The following is a 25,390-nucleotide window of genomic DNA, read 5'->3' as shown; positions in this document are numbered from 1 at the left end:
TAAGTTCAGGCGTATAAAGATACAGTACTATATAACTTTAATAACTGAATGGAACTAAGGAATGTCTAGCAGTGGCCTAATTCTCATTACCGTTTATTCCACCTGGCACTGTTGGTACCTGTTACTATAAATAGATCATAGATATACCAAACTGTTAGAATATACTAATGTTTCATCTCAAAACTGGTAAAATATGTTTAAATAACAGGTTTCAGGAAGTTTTGAAAGATTTCAGACGCTAAATTTAAAATATTTTAAAGATTATTTGGTGCAGGACAAGTTAGCACCTTGTTATGATGGTGTAGTGGAGGATTTTTAAGTAGTTTAAACAGCTTATCGTCTGTTATATGGTAGTAGATACAGAGGAAAGGTTTTGTATTGACTTCTGGAGTTATTTCGTAAACACTGGCCACGGTATCAAATTAGATATATCAAGAGGCAATTTTGTGATACATTGTGCTCTGAGGATTGTATAACTTGTGTTAGCAGGTGATGAGAACATAGTCTCATAAAAGCACCAGTCTTGTGTTTAATGCCATGAAATAACGATTATAAGGAACTGAACCACGAGTTTTGAGGAAAAAGATTAGAATGGGTAGTGGTGCGAGTAAACCCCGAAGACCAGGGTCTGCTGGGTCAATAACAAGAGAAACATATCATAATACACACAGTGCTTTAAACCCACCTACCTATCGGTATAGGTATGTGGCCAGTTATGGCGATAAACTTTCAAAAGGTAAGTCATAGAGAGTTGGATAGATCGTTACCAAAACTACCTTATTAATGTAAGAGTCAACGTCAAAAGAAAAATTGCATAGTAGTACATTGTAGCTTAGCAATTTCTTAATAAATGTGTAATATGTCACACTATTTAAAGTCAATTACCAAATGTTCACTTGTAGGACTCCATTATTCGTTTAAGTGCAAAACACTTTGATTTGGGGTGATTTCAATACATTAACGACATTTAGATCACAGCAGTGAATACACTCTATAAAAAATCTACTGGTTTTTATACTCCTGCTTAATACTGTTAGTGTATATTATCACCGCCGCTGTCTCCGGAAATCTTCCCTGGGTTCGTTCACATTCACACCTGAACGTGAAAAGACATTGTTTAGACCGAATTTTAATGAGAATTGGCATCATGAAAAAATCTCTGATGAGTTCAATTTTTGTGATTTCTGATGAAGTAATTCATTTGACATTGCCAAAACGTACCAAGTAGCAAAATAAACTTGCAAAAGTAATATCCGAGTCTGATAGTACTCGATGTGCACATAAGTGAGATCTTGAACAGTTCAATATTGCCCATATAGTAAGTTTATTAATGAAGGAATGTAAAATATGAGATAAAAACCTTGAATATGACAAGGTTGATTCGGGAACAAGTCAGTATTTAGATTGGTTAAGCTTAAAATATAGATATTACATAGATATCTAACTATTTCTTTTGATAATCTGTAGATAGGTTGATAATGTTTGTCCCCACCCTATTATTTAAAGATCAGGGGGTTACAAGGTTAACTTCATCAAATGTCTAGGCTAATATTGCATTAGGTATGTGCTTTTCCTGTGTAATTTTGGCACTGAAATCGCAGGAAGTGTCATTCAACTGTCCGGTTAGACACCAAATGAATTACTACAGGTGTAATCTGTACCAAAGTTACATTGGAAATTAAATATCAAACAAATATGAGCATCGAATTATCATATTATCTTATTTAAAATTATGTATAATCTTATATAGGCCGAATTTATAGCTCTATCGTTACTATTTTTTTTTTATTCTGATAAGTATTTTGTGATTAAACTATCGGCATGTATAGAAGACTTAGAGACCAAGCATAGATCACCTTGCTGAAATAAAATCAGATAGAGTTTTACGTCCACTGGATTGTACTGGTTAAGATGGACAACGCCATGAATAAGGACATTTTGTCAGAACATTGGCAAATTGTTTTCGTATATCAATGTAACGTACGGTCTACATTCACTGGTTTACGACGAGTGTTCGGAAAGCTTGAGCATTATCCATACCTATCCCTCTGTTACAAAGCACAGTATGTGGGTGGTTTATCTCAAAATCGTAATTAGGAAACAAAATTTTTATGATAATCATTACTAACTTACCGACAGATGTCAAATTATAGAGTCTGATTTTTTCTAATTTAATTTTGTTTACCTCCGCAAATAAACTATATTTGTAAGAGAGTTCAAGCTACATATGCATGTAGACTTATAGAAATTTATGATATGAAAGAAATTTTGACTTGATGCCAAATTCTGTTTCTACCAGGAACTGATGTTTACTAATGAGTACAAAACATTAACTCTAGGTTAGTTATGAAGATAATGTAAGTCTGGGGTATCTGTTTATATCATTAGCACTCGGCTTCCTTATCAGAAAGAAGCCATGTTAAGCTCACAAATCATTATTTCTGACACCTTGGTCCATCATGGCCGTTCGAGCATTCTCGTGGTTTCAGAAGTACAAGTGAGAAATCTTATACACTCGAGATCATAGAAGAATCGGTAGAGGTATTCTAGATTGTCCAGCATTGTTCATTTTCTTTTGATCAGCCATTGTTGGAGTGTTGGAGTGATGCATAATAAATGATAATATACATTTGTATTATACTAACCGAACCCAAGCTTACAATCCAGCTTGTTGTCTACTGATGTAAACGTTCCACTAAATTAAGCTGAAAGGAAACTACCTAAAATTGGCGAAGTTTAAGCTCCAGTTTTAAATCCCAACTCTAAAAGAAGTTACTGGGATGGGAAATCTAGAATTTGGAGAGATCTTTTGTTGATTTTTCCCTTATAATGAAGGTTTAATTATTACCCTTCGTATTATAACTTTTACCATGACCTTTGCTTTCTCCTTAAAACTTCAAACAAAATGCAGTAAATATCAACAGAGAATGTTCAAGGCTATCATTAAATCAAGCGCCTCAATCTACCAGGGTGGTTAAAAAAGGACGGATTACCACCACTTAATTCATTTCTTTTAATGTCTACTAGAGTTACATGGCAAGCAATATTTCTGTGAACCGTTCTTTGATTACCTAAAAGAGAAGATATAAAGAGTTGTTATAAAACCTAGCTACATGGTTTATATAGCAACATGGTGTTTGATGTCGTTAAAGGTGTAAAAACCTGTTTAAAATGGTCCTCAGGTAGTAATAATATTTAACATGTAGGACTCAACTCTGACTGATAAACTCACCTTCACAAGTCTGTATTGCGAGTCGGGTCGGTGGTGCTGGTAATTATCGACATGGGTTCGAATCCTTCTCTTGACATGGAACATTTCAGTGATTCATTAAGTTGGTTTTTGCGGTTACAACCAATTAGGTTTGCAGCTGAATTCAAAATTTATAAATTTGCTTGTTTCATTGTCTTTGGTCATGGATTTTTGTAGAAACTTAAACAACGATTATCTCAGACGAAATATGCATGTAGATGACCAAATGGTCCAACAAATCTTAAGCTGATGAAGTTAAACTTCAACACCCCATTTAAATAAATCACGAATAAAAGGAACGCCACTTTAAAAGAATGTAAATACAGTTGTAATCATTAAGAATTTGGGGTAGTTTAAAATCTCGTGTTCTTTATCTTTTCAAGATATCTCATTACTCTCTGTTATTTAATCAACTCTACACTGCATACTAATGTACACAGCTGAACAAATTAAACTGCTATATTCATTCACACTGCATATAGGTATATCTTTATTACGCTTAAAACCCCGGTTACTAAAACTTGTGGAAGTTTTGCGCCGTTGGGACCCTCCTTCTTTCTTAAACTCGGTAACAGTGGTCAATACCGAATTCCGTGAATTATGTGTTTGGCAATAAAAACTGTCTCCATACTTCACAGATGCTTCCCGAGATGTGAACTAGGGACCCATAAGGAATATACAAATCTTAATGGTTTTTTTCACAGTTGACAGAGCTCTGTGATTGATAATAACTGTAAGGGTAGATACCCTATCTTTAATTCTTTTAGTACAAGAAACCAAACGCTGGATTTTCATTTTGAGAAGAGACACGAATAGTTGAAATTGGCTCCAATCAGCTGTATGATATTTAGTAGAAAGTGTGCCGGTAGAAATGATTTTCATGGAGTATTTTGCGACAGATGTCGGACTGTCAAAGTTAGAAAACTCAGTGAGTTATACAATGAATTCTGCATTTTAATGTTATCCCAAAACATGTAAAAACAAATCTCACGTGTTGTACACATCTATAATCGGCGTGTCTCCAAATATGTCACGTATTTAGCTTACACAATAAATGACATAAAACGTAACTTATAGTGTCGTATGTATCGTCGTTTTTTTTTAATTTACATGTTCGGCTCTGATAGCCCTTCTCTCTATTCATGCAGACTAAACTCAGTGAATCGGGGCATCTTTTGAATTGTCCATATATTATGTCATCAAAAATGTAGACTACGTTTTCAAAGAATCAAATTAGTTTGTTATATAGTAAAGGCTTTGAACAGATAAGAACGAGCGCTCATTCGAATACAACATACAACATCTTAATTTGCCATTAAATCTAATTGCTAACCGTAATGACCAAAATTAAATATATCAGCCACGCTGTATGAAATTAGGGTATCTTTGACATTGATGACCCAAGGTAAAATGGCCTGCAAATTCTTAGAGAACATACTGATGACGAAAGTCTAAGCCGAATTTTATAATAGGTGTCATAGTCAATTATATTCAGTTACATAAATATAGCGAGGAATATTGACGATAGAGCAATCTTAAAACTACCTTGTCAATTTTCAATATCTAAGAGTTGTACAGGTATCTATAAATAAAAGATGTATGTCAATATCCCATATAATTTATATATACACCCATCATTCAACACAACTTTATCTATTTCTTTCACACCGTGTTTACTTTAAAACTTCAAATTTTACAAAACTACTCCGATTTAGACCACAACTATTCTTTATATAAATAATGTTAAAAGGTATCAGATATGTATTACAATTTATGGTATCAAAACTTTTTTACGATTCATGGTATTATGTACATGGTTAAGAGATCTGTTTTACAATTCATTGTATCTGATGTATTATACAACTCATGGTATCAGATTTGTATTACAATTCATGGTATTAGATCTTTATCTGGTATCTGAGATCTGTATTACAATTCATTGTATCAGATCTGTATTACAATTTATGGTACTAAATCTGTATTATAATTCATAGTATCAAATCTGTATTACAATTTATGGTACTAAATCTGTATTATAATTCATAGTATCAAATCTGTATTACAATTCATGGTATGAGATCTGTATTACAATTCATGGTATTAAATTTGTATTACAATTCATGGTATTAAATTTGTATTATAATTCATGGTATCAAATCTGTATTACAAATCATGGTATCAAATCTGTATTACAAATCATGGTATTAAATATGTAATACAAATCATGGTATTAAATATGTAATACAATTTATGGTATCAGATGTGTGTTACACATCATGGTATCATGTGCCATTTTCATATCAAATTTCAGATTTTGTAGGGAATTTCAGTGCACGTGTTGTTATTTGTTCTCATTTGACCGTAAACAAGCCACGACCAAAGTAATGGCCTATTAAGTTTTCAAGACCCTATTATTGAACAAAAATGTGGATTCTTTTTTACTGTAACAAAGCTACCACTGTGTATGAAAAATTCATTTGCATATAAAGTTAGCTCTTAACTTCAATTTACATAATTCTTTCATAAGTTTTATATACATTTCATCAAGCAAATCTTAAAAAATACGGTATACATATTTACAAAATACAGGTACGGGTTTATTTCAATTTCTATAAAATGACTCATTATATTTCGCTGAAAGCCATTTGGCAAAAAAAACATTATCTTGCAAAATAAGCGTATAACAATAAGATTACAGTGACTTCTTGGTCTCGTTAAATCATCATTATATTTCCAATAGAGTTTCATTACAATATCACACATTACAATTATTGGAATAAACACACTTCTTTTTAATAAATCACATTACAATACAATTATTACAATAACTATTACTCGTGAATTGATTCACAATCAAGTATAAACATGACAGAACATATTTCAAATGTGCACTAATCAATTTTACATCAATGAAGAAAGACTGTTTTCATACGATGAAATAAACAAGTTCAGACTTTGTGGGTTTGAAAAGGGGGTGGGGGCATTTGGAGGTAGCTGAGTCCAGTTTGTAAGAATGTTTGTGTGTCAATTATCCATTTAGTCTGGTTATCGTCCTGATGTTCCAAGGGTTACTTGCAGTCTAACTTATTTATACATCTTTATAGTGTCAATATGCATCACACTACCATGACACCAGACTACCATGGCACCTGACTACTATGGCACATGACACCTGACTACTATGGCACCTGACTACCATGGCACCTGACTACTATGGCAAACATATTTTACATATTTCACAGATTGAATGCATTCCATGATCCCTCAGTATCCTGCTTTGTATATTGGTGTTCGGATTAGCTGCCTCTCGGTTGAGAATATGATAATTTTGGGAGATGTAGAAGCTTGTCCGAGTCAGCCAGTTTCGACATGCTAACCACAATAAATAGTGTCGCACCTTACCTCTGGAATGCTATCTCAAAACAATGATCATCAAAATGCTTACCGAAGATCCAAGTCAGAATAAGGGAGAGGCAATATCAATGTCTTAGAAAGAACATAAAATTTAAGTTCTCGAGAATGGTCAATATGAGTATATATTCATCAGTAGATATACCTGGTGTCATAAAGTTACAACAATTTCCTCTAAAATCTGGAAAACTGGAAAATTCATAAAACTAAGTAATTATTGAAAAACGCTTAATCTTAAGCATTTTTCAATAGTTAATTGCATATTTATGGATTATTACTAAGTTTGTTGGATTTATCGGATTATGTTATGTTAATTATGACACCAGGTATATCTACTGATGAATATATGGTGTTAGGGTGTATTGAGACGAGTCTCAATGAAAGCAATGGCCTAGGTCACAGAGCAACAGATCTTATTGGCCAAGTTTAAAATTCTTAAATTTTATGTTCATTCTAAGACGTAGTATTTCTTTAAATTATTAATATTTGCCGTAATAATATCGCTTAAGAGATCACAGAATGTAGAAAGAAATGTATTACGAACTCTGATATTTTTGTATTTTCAGACCCAAAGAAGAAAGATAATGTACTACAAGTAGAGAAGGTGGACTATAATATTCGACAGAATACACCACGACATAACACAGATCTGTTCGAGATAACCCAGGATGATGAGACGCCTGATCCACAACTGGTCGTCAGGAGAGGGACACCCTTCGATATCACTCTCACCTTTAATAAACCTTATGATAAAAACAACGATGATTTAAGACTAGTGTTTGAAACAGGTGGGTGGTCATCTTCAACGATATAAGGAAAGTCAACGCCAAACTAATTTTCCAAGACCTTAAATTTCAATTTAAAGACCATTAGTAATTTCATATAGATGAGGAGCTAGATTTTGGCTGAAGTTAGATAGCCATGTATACGGCGAAGTCTTTGGATCCTTTGACTTGTAATTGACCACCCACACAAAATCATTTTTAGTTCTAAAAAAATCAACCTGTTATGAAATCATCGAATAAGACTGGTTGTGATTTTTAACGTTTAAATGATTCAAACCAGCATGCAGTAGGTCGTTGACAATAATATCATAAACAAATTGTTTATCACTTATTTCAAGCGTAAACTTTGAAATAAATTATACAAAGTAATTCATCCGTTTTAAGGGCCTCTAAATTATATTAAATTGAGTTTTACACCCTACTGTTCACAGTTGGTACTTGATAATCTAATGTGTTTTTGATATGATATTTGAATTTATTAGTAATTGTTCGTTGATCTGACATGTTTTTGCATGAAATTATAGCAAAATTTGTTTACTACCAACTTCTGATAAATTAAACAAATAATTGTGAAAAATGCCTGGCTTAACAAGTTTCAGTTTAGTTTGAGTTTATTTCCTTATATATGTATTATCATTAGATGAACAACTCTTCCTTTGACATCCATAATACATAAACATAAGATTGAATACTTCCTTTCACATTCGCCCATCAGTAGCCGACCAATATCTTCATTGCAGCAATTATAGCAACTCGGCATCAATGAATGATACTATAACTCAACAGAGAGAAAAATTTCTTCAAATAAAATATTTTTCGGGAATAAATTCTATTACGCGATAAATATTTTAAGCCTTTTTAATACGCTTAAGAAATTCGTGTGTCCTTGGACCAGAACCTTTAAAAGTCATCATTTTCTTATTCAGGAGATAAACCTCTGCCGAACAAAAAGACCCACGTGGAGTTTGTGTTATCCGATGAGGACAAGCCTAAAGAATGGGGTGGTAAAGTAAAAAGACAAGACAGAAACAATCTAGAAATCACTATTTTTACTCCACCAACCTGTTATGTGGCTAAATGGGATTTTAAAGTGGATGTAGTCAAGAAATCCGACACTAAATCCTCTATATTTAGATATACTCATAAAGATCCAATCTATATTCTCTTTAATCCCTTCAGTAAAGGTAAGTGGTTGTAATTTTTGAATTGATTAATGGTAGGCTCATGTCGACTTGCAATCCAGGCCACATATTCTCAAAATGATCTTAGCGCTAGAATGTCTTAGAGTCAATGTTAGAACCTAGGACATCCTAGCGCTAAGATCGTTTTGAGAATACGAGACCAGTATCTCATAGGAACTGTCGCATTCTATATCAGCAAAATGCACCCGCTGGCAACTGCTATCAACTGGCCGACGACAAATGAAAGTGAGAACATTGCTGCGATTTGTCAGAATACAGTTATCAAGTAGACTTTATGTCGTCTTATTTATCAGATGCACCCTCTTGCAGTCCGTTACTGCAAATATTGTAATTCACTTCTAATAAAACAATTAACACATTCTAGAGGACACAGTGTACAAAGAAACTGATCTGAAAGAATATATTTTAAATGAAAATGGTAGAATTTACTCTGGTACCTATAAAAACATCAGCCCAAAACCTTGGAACTTTGGTCAGGTAAGAATAGCTTACTTTTATTTTAATTCTAATTCAATAGAATCGTACACCTCACAAGGTACTATCGCCTTGTCAGAATTCATTTTGGAATCTATCCGTCTTGAAGTTTTTAAATATATCGGGAAGGACACATCAAGAATAAAAATGCACCGTTAATAGCAAAAGTTTCAAACGACCCATTAAATGACCAGCTGCAGTAGAGTGAAGCAAGAGTTATTCGGGTACATGCAGATGTTACGTTTTCTTTTTCTTTTTTTTTTCGTCTCCAAGTATTTCTAGATTATGTTATTTTCTGTACTTCAGTTCCAAGGAAAGGTATTGGATTGTGTTATGCATCTGTTAGATATATCTGGTTTAAACTGGGTTTGTCGTGGCAATCCAATTCAGGTCGTTAGAAAATTAACGTCCATGGTAAGTGAAACTCAATTTCTATCAAGCAAAAGATGATACATAGCCAATGAATCGCGTTGTTCAACAGTGCTAATCCTGATATTGAAAACGAAATAATCCGTGACTAAATAGTCACCAGAAACAGGTACTTTCACATTTGATAGAACTGTTACATTAGCATACACTTAGGGCCGTATGCTGCGGTCGAACTTCAGTCGTACTTTACTCAAAGTCGAGCTTAAGTCAGACTTTAGGTATGCTGCGCTCGATCTTTGATGTAAGTCATGCTTTACTCGAGCGTTTTATGGACAAGTAAAGTCTAAGATAGGGTGGTAGCAGACTTTAGACGTACTTTATATACGTTTGCGATTGAAATTGTGACAATGGAAGATTATTTCAACCCATTACACCAAATTATAGATATTTACCATGTGGAGAGGAGATTTAAAGACCGCTCAAATCCAATGGAAGATCTAGACGAGAGTGAATTTACGAAACGCTTCAGATTTCCGAAGGATGGCGTTCTGCATATTTTTGAAATTAGTTCAATCATCGATGTGACCAAACTGTACATATCCCACCATTACTACAGTTATTGGTATGTCTTCGTTGGTATGCTAGTGGCTCTTTCCAAATAAACGTGGGGGCATAATGGGCGTCCATCAATCCAGTGTCTCCCGAATAGTGAAATTGGTATCAAGGGCTATAGCTATTCATAGGCCCGAGGTAATTACGTTTCCAGATGAAAATGAAATAAAAACAATACAACGAGGTTTTTACGACATTACGCAGTTTTCGGGGATAATCGGAACAATTGGCTGTACACATGGAATCAGTGATGAATTCTGTGTTGGAACTGTATTTGTATCTGGACACAATGTTCCGCTGGAATTTAAAAATTCAGTACCAATGCAGAATGGGTGGAATCAGTCTCGTAATTTATCTTCTTTCGAAATTTCCACAGCACTTGTCAAACTCGAAGTGACATATTAATATCTACTTTTTATTGAAATTGGATTTGCGGATTTGAGAAGTTCAAATTATGTTTAATCAGAGAACTGTATCCCTTTAACTAACCTGACGTCCGTTGAGCCAAAGTGAAGCTATCTTGATGGAAATCCATATCGTTATTAAAATCATTCTGCAAAGGGTGCATTTGTGCCGCGGTAGCATAGCACACACCTGATTTGAATTACTAGAATCCATTGTCTCCTGTTTACCACCACCAGTTTTCTTTCTCTTTTTTCAATCGCTACAGATTTTTTTGCCTTCATTTTCAAATTATTTCAGCATTTCTTTAACTGCTTGTGATCTCGTTTAAAGAAAGTAGGCCTCTATTTCTCCCCACGCCTTTTCCTTCCTTTGTATGGACCGAATATCATTTTGTTTCGACTCCAATACACCCTTAAACTCATCCACTACATCGATAAGGAATTAAAGTAGGTAATTATCTATCTGATATCTTGAACAATCAATCAAATCATGATTTGTAATGACCCTGATGCGTATTTATAGTAAAGAACCCACGGAAAAGCACATGAGAAACATGCCAAATTCTTGCTGTCCGTAAGTGTCCGATCAAAATTTTAGTATTTAGTATTTTTAAATGTATCAATCACTTTTTTCTATTAACAAATACATTCGAAATTAAATTATAATTCTTTGAGTTATCGTTGGTTTTCCGTACATACACAGAAGAAGTTAAACTTAGCAAAGATAAGTTTAAGTTGAAGCCATGCATACCGAAATGAATTAGTTACAAAGTCGAGCTCAGGCGAAACTTTACAAAGTCTGACTTTACCCGAAGTCTGACTTAGCGTTAAGTTCGAGCGCAGCATACGGCCCTTAGTCTTGAATATATGTAAATAGTCTTTAGAAGTACTACGAAAATCGCATAATTCCATAAAAATACTTTCTATATATGTCTTTTCTATATATCACAGAGTATCTTAAAATGACGAGTCATCATTTTAACATTTAAACGCTGGTAATTCTGGCCACACATGTATTTGAAAGCTCCAATTTCGACGATGAACTGTGAACACTATTACTGATTGGTATAACTAAAATAATTCCCATTTCTGAGACTAAAGTAGGATTGATAAAAACATATGGCGCATCTATCCCTTTAATCTAGGTAAGACATGTTCCGTGTGAAAGAATCCAACATGCAATTGCAATTGATAACTTAGTAAGACACCACACTCTTCACTTCTTGTTTCAGATCAATGCTCCAGATGATGGTGGTGTATTGGTGGGCAACTGGTCTGGAGATTACAGGGGAGGTAAATCACCTCTAACATGGACGGGATCAGAAGCTATCTTCGAGGAATACTACAATACAGATAGACCTGTTAAATTTGGTCAGTGTTGGGTTTTCTCGGGTGTATTGACCACAGGTAAATAATTTTCTTATAAATCTAAATTCAAATTTTGTTGAAATGTTTTTCGGTTATACCGTGTTTCTTCATGTTCACTCATCTCCATATCCGTAGCAAAGAGAAATGTTATCGCGGCAAAAGTCACGCACCTACCAGAAATTTTGAATTTTCAGATTTAGATTTGAGCGTTAAATAGCTATATTGTTTTCAATAATGCATACTTGTATATATAAAGCTTATCTTTTCATATCTTCTTCAGCATGTAGAGCACTGGGAATACCAGCTAGAAGTGTCACCAACTTTGCCTCGGCTCACGATACGGATGGTAGTGTTTCTATTGATATCCATTTTGACCACCTAGGTGAACCAGATGAGACCAAAAACTCGGATTCAGTTTGGTAAGACCATTTGCTTGGACTTTATTTTTCCAAAAAAAAACTAAGCAATTCTGAAGCAAAAGCTAAAGTCGTGTGTGAAACTTGACCTTATTTCTCCCATCAAGGATACACTAGACAAACACGAAACTGAAGAGCTTCAATAGATGCTCCTGACGTACTATATAGTGATGCATGGTTAAATACTGGTTTGCTATCTCTTTCCAAGAGCTAGACAGAAGACATGACTGTTCCTTAAGTAACGGTACGATTATTCACATTCATGATTATTATCATGTAACGTTGCTTAAGGAACATGGAGAGAAGATAACCATTTAGGATATTCTTGCAAACTGTGGTGGATTTTAATTGGTTGATCCAAGGAATTAGTGAATTATGATCGGCTGATCAAGGGGGCGTATGATATTTCAATGCCTTTCAATATAAAATTTAGGATATTCTTGCAAACTGGATTGTGATGATTATAGCGATTAATATCCAGAACATTAATATAAGCAATTAACTTGCAATATAAATCCCTTTACCCTTTTTCTAGGAATTTCCACGTATGGAATGAGGTATGGATGGCTAGAAATGATTTGCCAACAGGTTATGGAGGATGGCAAGCGGCTGATGCCACACCTCAAGAAACAAGTGATGGTGAGTCAGCCTCAAATCGAAATATAATCATATTTATGTTTCTAATGTTTTAAACAAATTGTTTTTTGTTTCTTTTTCTAATTCGGCATGAGACATTTTTCTCATTGGCCTTGATGTAGTTACGGCCTAGGATAAACTACTCTACTCTTAGAGATATAACGTACCAGAACAGCGACAATTAGAAGCCTCTCTTTGCAATCAGGTTAAAATGCTGATACATGTACAGGCGTTTGGACTCAAGCATGATCTGTATGTGATAATATACGAAAGGGGATGAATGTGACTTACCCTGAAAATGATTCTACAATTAAGAAAGGTTTAATTGAATAATGACTATAGACACGTGCTATCTGAAGTACAAAAATAGTTGTTTTATAATAAATCGTGTTCTTGATAATAAATACAAAGTCGCATCCTCCATTTTGTATTGGCTTTTGTAGGTGTGTACTGTTGTGGACCTGCATCATTAGAAGCAGTCAAAAATGGCGAATTAGCATATGCTTTTGATGGTCCATTTATCTTTGCTGAAGTAAACGCTGATAAGATCTACTGGACAACTGAGTTAGATGGTACCATGATCAACAACCATACCGAGAAAAAAAGGTGAGATCCCGTACCTTGTTGGCGTGGAAACCTGCCAATTTCCAGAAATATTGACAAAATGTGTTTTTCGGATGGCACTGTCTAAATTTCATCAGGACAATATATCGGTTCATGGACCAAGAAGTTTAAATGATAACATTGAATGCTGAAGAAATCGTAGTTAACTGTTGATCCCAGATAAGGTATTTCTCGACCTGGTAATTTCAATCGCAATTTATGAATTTGGGCCAAGGAATGGTCAAATTCACTGAAACGCACAAAAGAGATCATCATGTTAGTTGTCAACTTAATTTTTGGTTAAGGCTGCCATATATAATCTTGACACATTCTGTTTATAAAAAAAATGTATTCTGGTTTGTTTCAAGTGTTCTAATAAGTTTCTGTATACTTTCTCGTTCACAATATATTGTGGCTAAGGATATAGAATTATTGATTGTATATTACAGTGTTGGACGCAAAATCAGCACCAAGTATCCATTACGACCAGAACGAGAAGATGTAACTCATCTTTATAAATATGCTGAAGGTAGGGCCATTCTTACTGAGTCACATGTACGATATTCTGACCTCTTTAGGTCGACCTATTATCCAAAAATTGAAATAACTCAAATTTATTCTGAAGTGTTGTGGGTCTCATGCGCGGCAGATCATGCCTCATCCACCAGAACTAAGTGTGTTCGTCTTTGATTCATGATGTCATCTATGAGTAATATATCTATGAAAATTTTCATTTACCTCCCTGTACGCTCTGTATAACGTTTCCAGTTAGGTCTAATAAAGAGTGTTTCGTTTATCTTTATATGTTTTATGTAATAATGTCAATTTCATACTATTTCAGGTTCAGAAGAAGAGAGAACTGCTGTATTGAGAGCTAATCAAACTGGATCTTGTCGACACGATATTTATGCAATGGGACCACAGGTAAATGACATGCTCTTGATCTTTATATTTCGCGGACAAGCCCATCATAAATAAAGTCCCAACAAGACTGTTTTCAACTTGTAATGCTTCTGTGTGGATGGTTCTTTTATTGGCTTGAGGAACCGTTAACTGATTTTACAATTAACAGAACTTGTCTATATCAGCACATTTGCAATGGAAGCATTGGTGAATATTTTTAAACGTTTCCTTCAACAGAAGGAAATGGACATTTGAACATGATTTGCAAACCACTTTGGCGAAAATGGTCTATAATAAGTAGGATCTCCTTCTCTTTCAATCCAGCCAATAAAACGATGCTTTTCAGCTATTATAAACTCTCATTTTATTAAAGTTTCTGTATTTCTATTATTAGGATGTAGAATTTGAGCTTGAACAACAAGACGATGTTTATGTTGGTCAAGATTTTGATGTAATATTTAAAATCAAGAATACCAGCAGGAACACAGAGCGATATATAACTGGTAGACTTAGCTGTAGATCTATGTATTATACTGGAGTCGGCGCTGATAAAATTAAAACCGATACGTTTGAACTGTTTGTTCCACCAGGAGAAGGTAAGATGAACTGACAGTTAAGAGTCAAGGGTGTGATGCATCTGGCCACCAGTAACTTTCACAGTGCAACACACAATCTGTCAGAAAGGTGAACGCAATCTATGGTATATACATGTGACAGGGAGGAAGTTTCAAATTAAGCATCCAATATTAAACACTCAACTTGGCTACATTAACTGAATGTCCCTTCTTTTCTTTGGTCTTGAAATGAGCAACCGACAATCATACCGAACTCCTCAATATTGTTCTCATTAGCTGAAATTTGCTGTTTAATCAAATATTTCGACGCGGAATCCCCACCAACTTTCAAATGTTCTTCTCTTATTCCAGTCAGAGAACAGAAGCTCCATATAGAAGCTGATGAATACATGAATAAATTAAAAGATATGTGTATGTTGAAATTTTCTGCTATGGCCAAGGTTCAGGGTACAGAACAAGTGTTCACCACACAAGAAGACTTCAGATTGTGTAAGCCGTCTCTAGTTGTCAAGGTGAGTGGATCTCGTGATGTTAGATCTCCTCATCAGGAGGCTGTTTTCCAATCTTTGATAGCGATCTCTCAACCAGGAGTCAGATCTTTTATAGTGGATATGTCAACCAAAGTCTGTTGTCAGATCTTTTATAGTGGATATGTCAACCAGAGTCTGTTATCAGATCTTTTATAGTGTATATGTCAACCAGAGTCTGTTATCAGATCTTTTATAATGGATATGTCAACCAGAGTCTGTTATCAGATCTTTTATAGTGGATATGTCAACCAAAGTCTGTTGTTAGATCTTTTATAGTGGATATGTCAACCAGAGTCTGTTGTCGGGTCTCTTTAGCGGATATCTCAACCAAAGTCTGTTGTCAGATCTTTTATAGTGGATATGTCAACCAGAGTCTGTTATCAGATCTTTTATAGTGTATATGTCAACCAGAGTCTGTTATCAGATCTTTTATAGTGGATATGTCAACCAGAGTCTGTTATCAGATCTTTTATAGTGGATATGTCAACCAAAGTCTGTTGTCAGATCTTTTATAGTGGATATGTCAACCAGAGTCTGTTGTCGGGTCTCTTTAGCGGATATCTCAACCAGAGTCTGTTGTCAGATCTTTTATAGTGGATATGTCAACCAGAGTCTGTTGTCAGATCTTTTATAGTGGATATGTTAACCAGAGTCTGTTATCAGATCTCTTATAGTAAATCACTCCAGCTTGTGTGTGTTGTCAGATCTTTAATAGTGGATCTCCCTATCATGAGTAAATCGATCATGGGTTTGTTGTTATATCTTTAATAGTAGATCTCTCTACCACGACTCTATTGTCAGATCTATACAGTGGATCTCTCCACCATGAGTCTGTTGTCAGATCTTTTACAGTAGATCTCTCTCCATTTACTTCCTCTTCCAGAATATCACAATGTAAATTAATTGATACACTGGTCAATGGATAAACCCCTACTAAATGTTCCCATTTCATAAAAAAATATATTGCTCATGTATTGTTGGACTTTTCTGAACATTGAATAATGCTGATAGGTTCAAAATAATATATGTATATCATAATAACCATCCCTGTGCTAAATTGCAGGTACCAAATGAGATCAAGAAGGGTAAATCGTTTGATGTTGAAGTATCATTCACCAACCCGTTAGGTGAGAGTATGACAGAATGTTACCTGGAGGTAGAAGGACCTGGATTACTCAAAAGGAAACAATATCCACAGAGGTAAGTCAGAATTACGGTTATGGTGGATAGAGGGTAGCTACCCGTTTCTAGCATACATAGATGGGATATCGGCATGTTTGTGCCTAACACTGTACCACAATACAGTAAGATTTTATTCATGTTTTTCCCTCTATTTTCAGGAATGTTAAACCTAAACAGACCTTTGTTACCAAGTTTGAATTGACACCAAAGAAACTTGGTGAAAAAGAAATCCTTGTTATGTTCAACTCAAAACAACTTGAAGATGTCACTGCTACTACAGTTGTTAATGTAAAAAATTAGAAGTTTTATAGTGTACCTCTCAGATTTATTTTTCAAAATTAAGGTTTTTAATCTGAATACTAAGATTGGGAAAATTACGAAATAATTGACCAAAGACATAGCTATGGGTCTGAATGATCCAGCATTATACAGTTTTGTTTTTTCATGTAATTTTGAATGTTGAAATTCACAAGAATTAATTTTAAAAAAAAATATTTAAAATTCAAGGATTCTGATGTTGACTATTTGATATACTCAAAAGATATGAAAGCTTTTTACAACCGACAAAACTACAATATGGATGTGAACCTAATTATTTTGTTGTTTTAAATACTTTGCATCTCCAAACTGCCTTTAGATGAAGTACTTAGCATTATATATGTACTTCCATTATTAACTACCCAAATTAAATATTATGCTGTTTTCTGTGCCAATTCTCTACCATATTTTTTTTCATATCTTTTACGAAATATTTTATATAAAAAAGAAAGACAAATAAAAAAAAACTTTTGTTGGAAACAGAATAAAATGTTATTTGATGTCTGATTTTGCTTGCTGTCAAACAAAGATGGATCTGAATAATATTGCAGACTTAAGACCTCTATCTGTATGTATTATGTAGTATGTGCTGAAGAGCATTATATATTTCAGACTATGTTTTAGAATACATCTAGATTATTATTACTATTATTATAACTTTGTTATCTGTTTTTATACTTTGCCTGTCTTTAGAATAAAATATACTTTATATAACTTGAATATATATTGTCAATGCTTGTTACTAATAAATATATTTGTTACTTTCTTATTTTTTAAAAATATTAGTGCCAGACTTTCGGAGGGTATATATTAAAGAGCCATGAGGGGAAATTTTACCAGGAAACCAGGTCTTCATAGCTTGCCTAATCTTCTTAAGTTCAATCTCCTTCACAGTGGTATAAAAATAATTAGATGCATTGTCTATGCCTATCTGTCAATTCACATGAATGTAAAGAATGAAAATGAATGCAATTTGGAGTGCAAAGTTCTAAAATCTGCATACATTGACCTTGCAAGGAAAATAAAGAGTATAAGTAAATTATAAAAACCTTTATAAACAAGATGATACAATGTTATAACAAAGCTGGTATTGGGATATCACTTGCATTAAAGAAGAACATTATAAGTATTGATATATGGAAATATGTGAAACGGCAATCTTAATCAAAAGAAAATTTGAAAATTAATGCCCGGAAGAATCATGTTTTTTACACCTTTGAGGTAAATAAAATAGCAATAAAATTGAAGGGAGAGAACTCATACTGTTGAAATATTGACTAACAATACCTATTCTCACCTACAATGATACTATTCAATTTATTGAATTCTGATTAAGTAACTGTATCATGTAATGAACAACTTTTGTCCAGTATTCTCTTAAACATATTTTATGTTTTCATATTAAGAATATTTAGCAGGGAGGAAAGGTACTTATAAAATTGGAAAAATCCCTTCAAAACCCCTTGAAATTATAGTACCTTTTTTGGGAAAGAAAGATATTTTCACACATCTACAGAAAAAAATGAACAAGTAAATAAAAGTCTTTTCAGAGAGTTTTCATCCATCCACATATTCATAAAAATATCAGCAAACTTCAAATTGACCAGGATTATGGCACATGCATAGAAATATAATCACCCGGGTTAACAATGATATAGGTTCATAAGCCGTGAAATAAACCCATATTACAGGTTTATAAGATGATAAATAACCCTCTCCAATCTTAGATAGTTTCAACCACGTCTGATATCAATCATTATTCATAATTTAACACCAAATTAAAGTTTATTTTCACAGCTAATCAGAGTCCGAATCTAGACACGTTCTTCTTCTGTCAAACTATCAAAATACAAAAAGAATGCAGAAATATTCAAATAGAACTATAATAAAACATCCCAGTATTGAATATCATGAAAAAAACATGTTTCAAACATGATGATCTCATCTGGATTGATATTTTTGGAAACTCATGAATCTCAAATGTTCAAATGAAATAACAAAATTTGTACAAACCTTGACTGTCGTTTTTTTCTGTGTCTGTTCACTAACTCTAGATAATAAACCTATTAACTGATCTTCAGATAGCTGTAAAATATAGAATAAGTAGATTAGAAAATTAAAATCAAATACACTGACCATATCAAATAGAATTGAAATACTGCTTTAGATATTCACAGTTCTTAAATAAATAATTACTGTTAATATTGTTAAGACAGAAAATTTAAGCATATACGGTACATGAAAATCAAAATAAGCTTATCACATATTAATAACATATCCTAGTACTTATAAATTCCTATACTGATATTATGATATGATGCTCAAAAAGCAATATTTAATACCAGAGTAAGAAGTATTTATTTGACAGTGAAGGAAAGGAATAAGAAATAACCAGCATACCTTATTTTGTATTTGGCCTGTTCTAGCCATTTGAACTAACATACTTTCTACCATTTTAGCTTTTTCTGGTTTAGCTACAGCAATAGTATTTACTGAAATGGAATTTTCAACTATATTGTGCAATGATGAAATCTTGAATATTTATTTCAAAAACTGAATTTGGTGTTGAATTTCTGAAAATCAGACTGTTTTCTATGAAGGTATCAGAAAAATAAATAGATTTTATAAACAAAAGATGAAAATTTATTTGTGCCAGTACTGGTACAAAATGAGAAAGAATTTTGAAGCTTCTCGTATGAGTTCTACTCAAAATATGAACACACTAATGCCATTTTGGGACATGCTGTGGCATCCCATTAAATGTAGAATGCTAGATGCATGAACTACACTCTATTAATCAAATAAACCAGGTTTTGTGATTGATGGTCATATTCAGTGCATGCTTGTATGATCCTTTCCTAGTCACAAATTGGCATTTTATTGGTTTTAGCAGTTTTTAGCTATTGACAGGCAACAAAAACCACACCCAATATCATATTTGAGTTCTTAAAATCATACATTTATTAAGTATCATTATGATTGAAAGTATGCATGTGCGGAAGAGTTCACTAAAATTTGAGAGGTCTCAAATAGATGACTGGCACACTATTTCCAGTCTAATCTACTTACACCTAGTTCTAGCTGACTGATCTAGCACCTGACTTAATATACTATTCTTCATGTCTGTTTGTTGGCGTGCTCTTTCTTGTTGTTCTTCAGCAGATGGTCCACCAGCTCCTGCACCTCCCTGAAACACAATCAAATAATATGCAAGCATAAGCCTATATACAATAACTTGAACCCTAACCTGTGTCAGTGCCTTCTATTGAATAGTGATTAGTTTCTTGTCAATAGTACAGTAAATGGTTTATTTTCAACCATCCTAAACCCTATGCCAGTGCCTTCTGTAAGTTGAATAGTGAGTTGTAATCCTTTAATACAATAGTTACTTGTTGCTTGGATAACCCAATTTGAAAACGAAAATTCGGAATATTCTATTCAAGTCCAGCCTACATTAACTAAGATAAGATGGAATGAGTTGTGGTTATAGAATAATTATCACAATCACATTTCATAAGATTCCAATGTGCAAAGTCAAAGAATGATTGGAATCATTAAAAAAAAGAAACGGGTAGAAAACAAAATTGGAGAATTCTATTTCAATCATTGAGTCAGATATACTTTCATACCCCATATTGTTGTTGTAATTCAGCCATTCTACGGGCCTTGATTGCTTCAAATTCGTCATCCATTCTGTAATAAAGGTTATAGCAGAAGTGAAAATATTTGTTTTGGTGTTGCGTTGTGAAATTTCAAGAAAATGAACAAGTTCGGCCTTGACTTTTTAGAATTTGTACGATTCATAAAAGTATTCCCGAAACGAATTTAAAAATGATGGATATCTTAGGTTGACAACAAATAAATTGCAATATCTGTCCAGGTTCGTATGTATTTTGATTTAATATATTACTATTTTGTGTTGAATGATCAAAACATAAGGAAAACAAATAGTCATTTCGTATCATGTTTTACTTTTAAGGTAAGTCACAATTTTAATATGGCACTGTTTCTTTTAACAAAAATCTCTAGTTGTTGAGATTGTCCAGAGCGCCAACTATTTTGAATAGGCCGTTACTAAAGAAAGGTCTGGATAATCAAAATCATACTGGACTGGATTGCAAGAAACACTCCCTGTCTATTTGTAAACAAAAATGGCAGCCTCTGGAGACCATGTGAATGTATTGCACAATTTTCGAGATAATTTAAGTCTTGTGCTCAATCAGTTGAAGGGTAAAACTCTATCTTTGTATTTCTTAACAATGTGTAGCAATGTGACTTATTGTCAAGATTCTATGACCATGTTTTATGGCATGGCCATTGACAAAATATGCAGACTGCATGATCCACAGTCACAGACCATAATCATAGATTCTGATAGTCCACACACAGTCAACAACACTCAGTGAAGTGTGTCAGTTTCAGTCTTTTGATTCTTACCCACTCTGTCACTGGTTTCTTGTCTAGGCTTCTTGAGGAGTCATTTTTTTGTTTAAGCCTATCATGATTGTATATTTTGTTCCTTGTTTATAGATGGAGAGTCAAGAAGAGATGAGAAATCTGAATTCAACCAATCAGAATATTGGAAAAATCTGGGTATGTATGAAAACTATCTCTGGAATCGTCTGTTGAAAAGTTGAAAAGTTCCCAGTAAAATTTGAAGTCAATTTAAATGGTGGCAGACATATAACATTGTTCTGTTTTTGAAAGCAATATAGCTAAATATACAATATTGCTACTCTTTGTCAGTTTCTGTTGCTTGATTTTGAAAGTCATATTTTCAGCTGTGGTGTTTAAAGTAATCTCTATGGAAGCAACTAAGCTATCTATGGTTTACTCCAAGCCTCCAGCACCAACTCAAACAGAGTGTGAAACTCTAGTTAGTGGTATAGAGAAGTCTATTTTAGCTATGGTGTCATATTATTATTCTCTACCTAAATCACAAGGTTTGATTATAATTATTCCTTCTCCTAGAATAACGTGGATTTGACAACTGATTGATTTAAATTTCTAAACTGGTCATTAAATCCAATAATTGGGGAACATCAGGGGGATTTTATTCTATCTTTGATCAAATTATGTGTATGTTTATTCTTGAAAGTAAAAGGAACTTTTGTTCGTTAACATCTAAGGTATCAATAACTCTATATTGAAGTGACATTTTGTTGATGTTATTTTGAGTCTTCATTATCATATACATTTAGTATTTATGAATTCATGTCAACAATTTATCGTACAGGTTTAACATTGAGAAAAGAATTACACACTAAAGTAATACAAGTTGTAGAAAGAGTTCAAAATTTAGTAGAAATAGTTTCTAAATATTCTGGGTATGTATCCGTTCTTAATTATATTTAGCTGTTTAATTATCTGATACTACTCAATGTCAAAAATGCTTGAATTGAAAGTGACATCTTTAAAAGCCTTGAGTGTTGTCGATTTTTTTTATTTTTATCATAAAGGTAAGTCAAAGAGATGTAGTGTCTAACTGTTATTTTGAATAAAATTTCAGATCTGAAAGATTACAATCTACTGGTCTGGTTTGGGAAGAAACAGATGATTTTGATGACCTTCCTAAAGGTATTGTAGTTTGTCTTTCATTGGTTAGAGAATGAATATAGATTTCAATTAGAATTTGTATCGAAATGACTGCAGTTCTTCAGTTGTTGGTAATAAGAACCTAATATCTTTTACCACTTAATCCCCAAGAAATAAACTATTGCATGAAAATTTCGAATGTTACTATTATTATTATAATGCTTGAAAGATTTTCAGGCAATGGAAATGTCAAATTAGAAGAAGGGGAGCCATCAAAACCATTATAATACATGGTCCAAGGGCATTTATGTTTGGTAACATCTTGATAATATTTTATTACACAAGGTTGACTGATAGTCCCACCAAGTAGGCTGAGCTATTGAAACAAGTACTTTACAAATCTTATGTGTTCCATTTCAGATAATCGTGAAGCAGCTCTATTTATAATAGAACAAACTACAGATTTAGTTAAAGATGCTCTTCAAGAAATAGAACAGGTATGATAGATTTTCTTTTCATAATATTAACAGGGGCATAATCTATCTAAAACTTAGTTTGTTTTCAAGATTTTTCCTTAATGAATTTAACTGTGGCAGTCACTTCAGAATACAAAAGATAACTGAATAACAAAAAACTTCTTCATAGCTATATAAGGAGATGATAGTAACTCATCTTGCTTACATGTTAAAATGTTGCTTGTCTTCCTAAGACTAGATGCTTACGGAAAACTGATTTTAGTTACTCTTAAAGGCAATGGATGTGGATATTACATACTGCAGCATACAAGCTAATTTCTCTATAAATCTCCTTAAAACTCTATTCATTTCATTTTCATTTCTGTAATAATCCTATAAATTTTCACAATTCAGGTAAACGACCCTGCAATAACTGTGCATACAATGTTGGTCTTTAGCTTACAGGTGCGAAAAACTGATTTTAGATGGCTTCTCCATCTCCCTTCAATTACATTTCATTGATATACAATCAATTTTCATATTTCAGGCGCTGGAATTAGGAGGTGAAGATGATTATTTAAATGATATATTAGATGCTAACGAACCTAGGAATAATGCAGATGAGTGGTCTGAGTCTGATAAAACAGTGATATCTACTGGAATGGGACTAATCAAGACTGTTAAATCAACATTAAAAAAGACTCGTGATGTGATTAAAACTAACGGAAATTGTAATTGTGAAAATAATATCAGTCAGTTAGATGATATTTGTGATTATGTTAAAAAATTAAGTTGTATTGTTGATGAAATGACTATTGTGTTATACCCTCCTATTGTTATACCTTCTGTTCAAACCAAGGTATGTCTTATTTTCAATTTCAAACTAGGTGCAAACATTGATGTTGTAATATTATCTTGAGACTGATGCGGAAACCGTAATTTCGATTTCACTTTCAAAGAGAGCATGCCACTTGACTCAAGCTTTCAATATTTTCTGTAAGTCCCATTATCTTCTTTATCAATTCAAGTATGAGCAGATTAGTGGGACATTTTCTTTTAAAATATTTTTTATTGTTTTCAGGTGGATCTTTTAGATTCAAGTATTTCTAGTATTTTACAAATTTTAAAGTAAGTATATTTATTACTGTCAATTCATGACTCAATGATCAATTTAAAGTTGCTGTGTGTCCAGGGATAGCATTGTCAATCTCATTCATTAATAGTGTCATTAAAAAAGTCATTTATTTAAATCAAGAAATATTTCTATGTTGCTCTACAAATGTGAGGCTCAGTCGGTTAGGGCGTTTTTTCTTTACATAACGTCATTTGCTTGGTTACATCAAGCGCATGGCAGGTGTGGGTTTAATTCTCGATCGGCGTGTGATAGTCCGATGACCTTGAATAAGTCATCTTCACTCACAATTCCAGTCGACCCAGCTTTAAATGGGTACGGATAATCTGGGCAAGATCAATGCGAAGAGGTTTGGCCAGGACCAGCTGGTAGAAAGCATCCTTAACTGTTGCTATCCTTGTAAAATATAGTTGTTTTTCCTTCTTTGATGTATATATTTTAACAATGAATATTTTGTTTTATTAAATCAAGAAAGATGTAAATATTTTATTTCAGAAATTCCCATGTTACATCGTCTGGTGATGAAAAGTGGATAGAATTTTTATACAAGGCCAAACAACATAATTTAGATAAAATAACAGAAGCCTTAACCATGAATGACCATAACTTATGATAGAAATTAGGTGTTTTTAAAGAATTGGTTCCCAGAACCGTTGATGCAAATTTTCCAAGGATGATTTTAAGGAAGCATTATGAAGACAGCGTTAAAAGGCAAACATTTTGAAAAACTTTTCTGAAAAAATGGCCGAACCCATCTGAACTCTGCAGGATAAGATCGAATATAAGCAACCAAGAACTCCATATTCACAGTTTAAAGAGAGCAAGAGAATGACAGGACATTCTGATATAACCAACAAAGTCTTTCAATAACTATTGTTTATAACATATTTCATACAGATATATTAAATTAGAACAGTATATAACAGATCAGATTGACTATATACAAGATGTTGTAAATGATACGAATGGGTCATATACAAATTGACCATATGTACAAGTAAATGAATTGAACCAGTAGTCCTGACGGTGAGTCACAAAAATTCAGTGAGACAAGATTGGACAAAATGAGATTTTGAAGACATAGTAAGACTGTCTTCCTTTAACCACTTCACACTGCAATCTTTAATATATTTGAAGGCTTTTATTATCTCAAGTGTCATATACATATATACTGGTGTATCAAGTGATTAAGTCAATGATTAAACAGGATATTTTTAAAGTAGATCAAGT

At 33.3% G+C, this 25,390-nt stretch overlaps 3 protein-coding genes across 3 annotated transcripts in view; 2 read left to right on the top strand and 1 right to left on the bottom strand.

Annotated features, from left to right (window-relative positions):
• Positions 1 to 591: 591 nt before the first annotated feature.
• On the top strand, positions 592 to 17,804 carry LOTGIDRAFT_231723 (hypothetical protein; the record flags this gene model as incomplete). The annotated part of the gene is made up of 15 exons (XM_009054168.1): positions 592 to 736; positions 7,228 to 7,449; positions 8,373 to 8,630; positions 9,013 to 9,125; positions 9,429 to 9,536; positions 11,740 to 11,914; positions 12,156 to 12,294; positions 12,827 to 12,930; positions 13,371 to 13,533; positions 13,980 to 14,059; positions 14,372 to 14,454; positions 14,828 to 15,029; positions 15,360 to 15,520; positions 16,602 to 16,738; positions 16,879 to 17,804. 15 exons carry the CDS (start codon positions 592 to 594, stop codon positions 17,018 to 17,020), a joined length of 2,232 nt encoding a protein of 743 aa, XP_009052416.1. The 3' UTR covers positions 17,021 to 17,804.
• Positions 17,805 to 19,763: 1,959 nt separating this feature from the next.
• On the top strand, positions 19,764 to 24,773 carry LOTGIDRAFT_214465 (hypothetical protein; the record flags this gene model as incomplete). The annotated part of the gene is made up of 8 exons (XM_009054167.1): positions 19,764 to 19,800; positions 21,835 to 21,981; positions 22,275 to 22,365; positions 22,548 to 22,615; positions 22,994 to 23,070; positions 23,576 to 23,887; positions 24,110 to 24,156; positions 24,656 to 24,773. The coding sequence occupies 8 exons, from the start codon at positions 19,764 to 19,766 to the stop codon at positions 24,771 to 24,773; spliced, it is 897 nt and encodes a 298-aa protein (XP_009052415.1).
• A 251-nt stretch (positions 24,774 to 25,024) lies between these two features.
• Positions 25,025 to 25,390, bottom strand: part of LOTGIDRAFT_231720 (hypothetical protein) — a 7,232-nt gene continuing 6,866 nt past the window's right edge. Inside the window, exon 16 of the mRNA XM_009054166.1 lies at positions 25,025 to 25,390. The gene's annotated coding sequence lies outside the window, so the exon portion shown is untranslated.

The sequence above is a fragment of the Lottia gigantea genome (genome assembly GCF_000327385.1).
Source record: "Lottia gigantea unplaced genomic scaffold LOTGIsca_21, whole genome shotgun sequence".
NCBI classification, from domain to species: Eukaryota; Metazoa; Mollusca; class Gastropoda; family Lottiidae; genus Lottia; species Lottia gigantea.
Note: the sequence above shows the minus strand (reverse complement) of the source record. Positions and strands in the feature narration are given on the sequence as shown.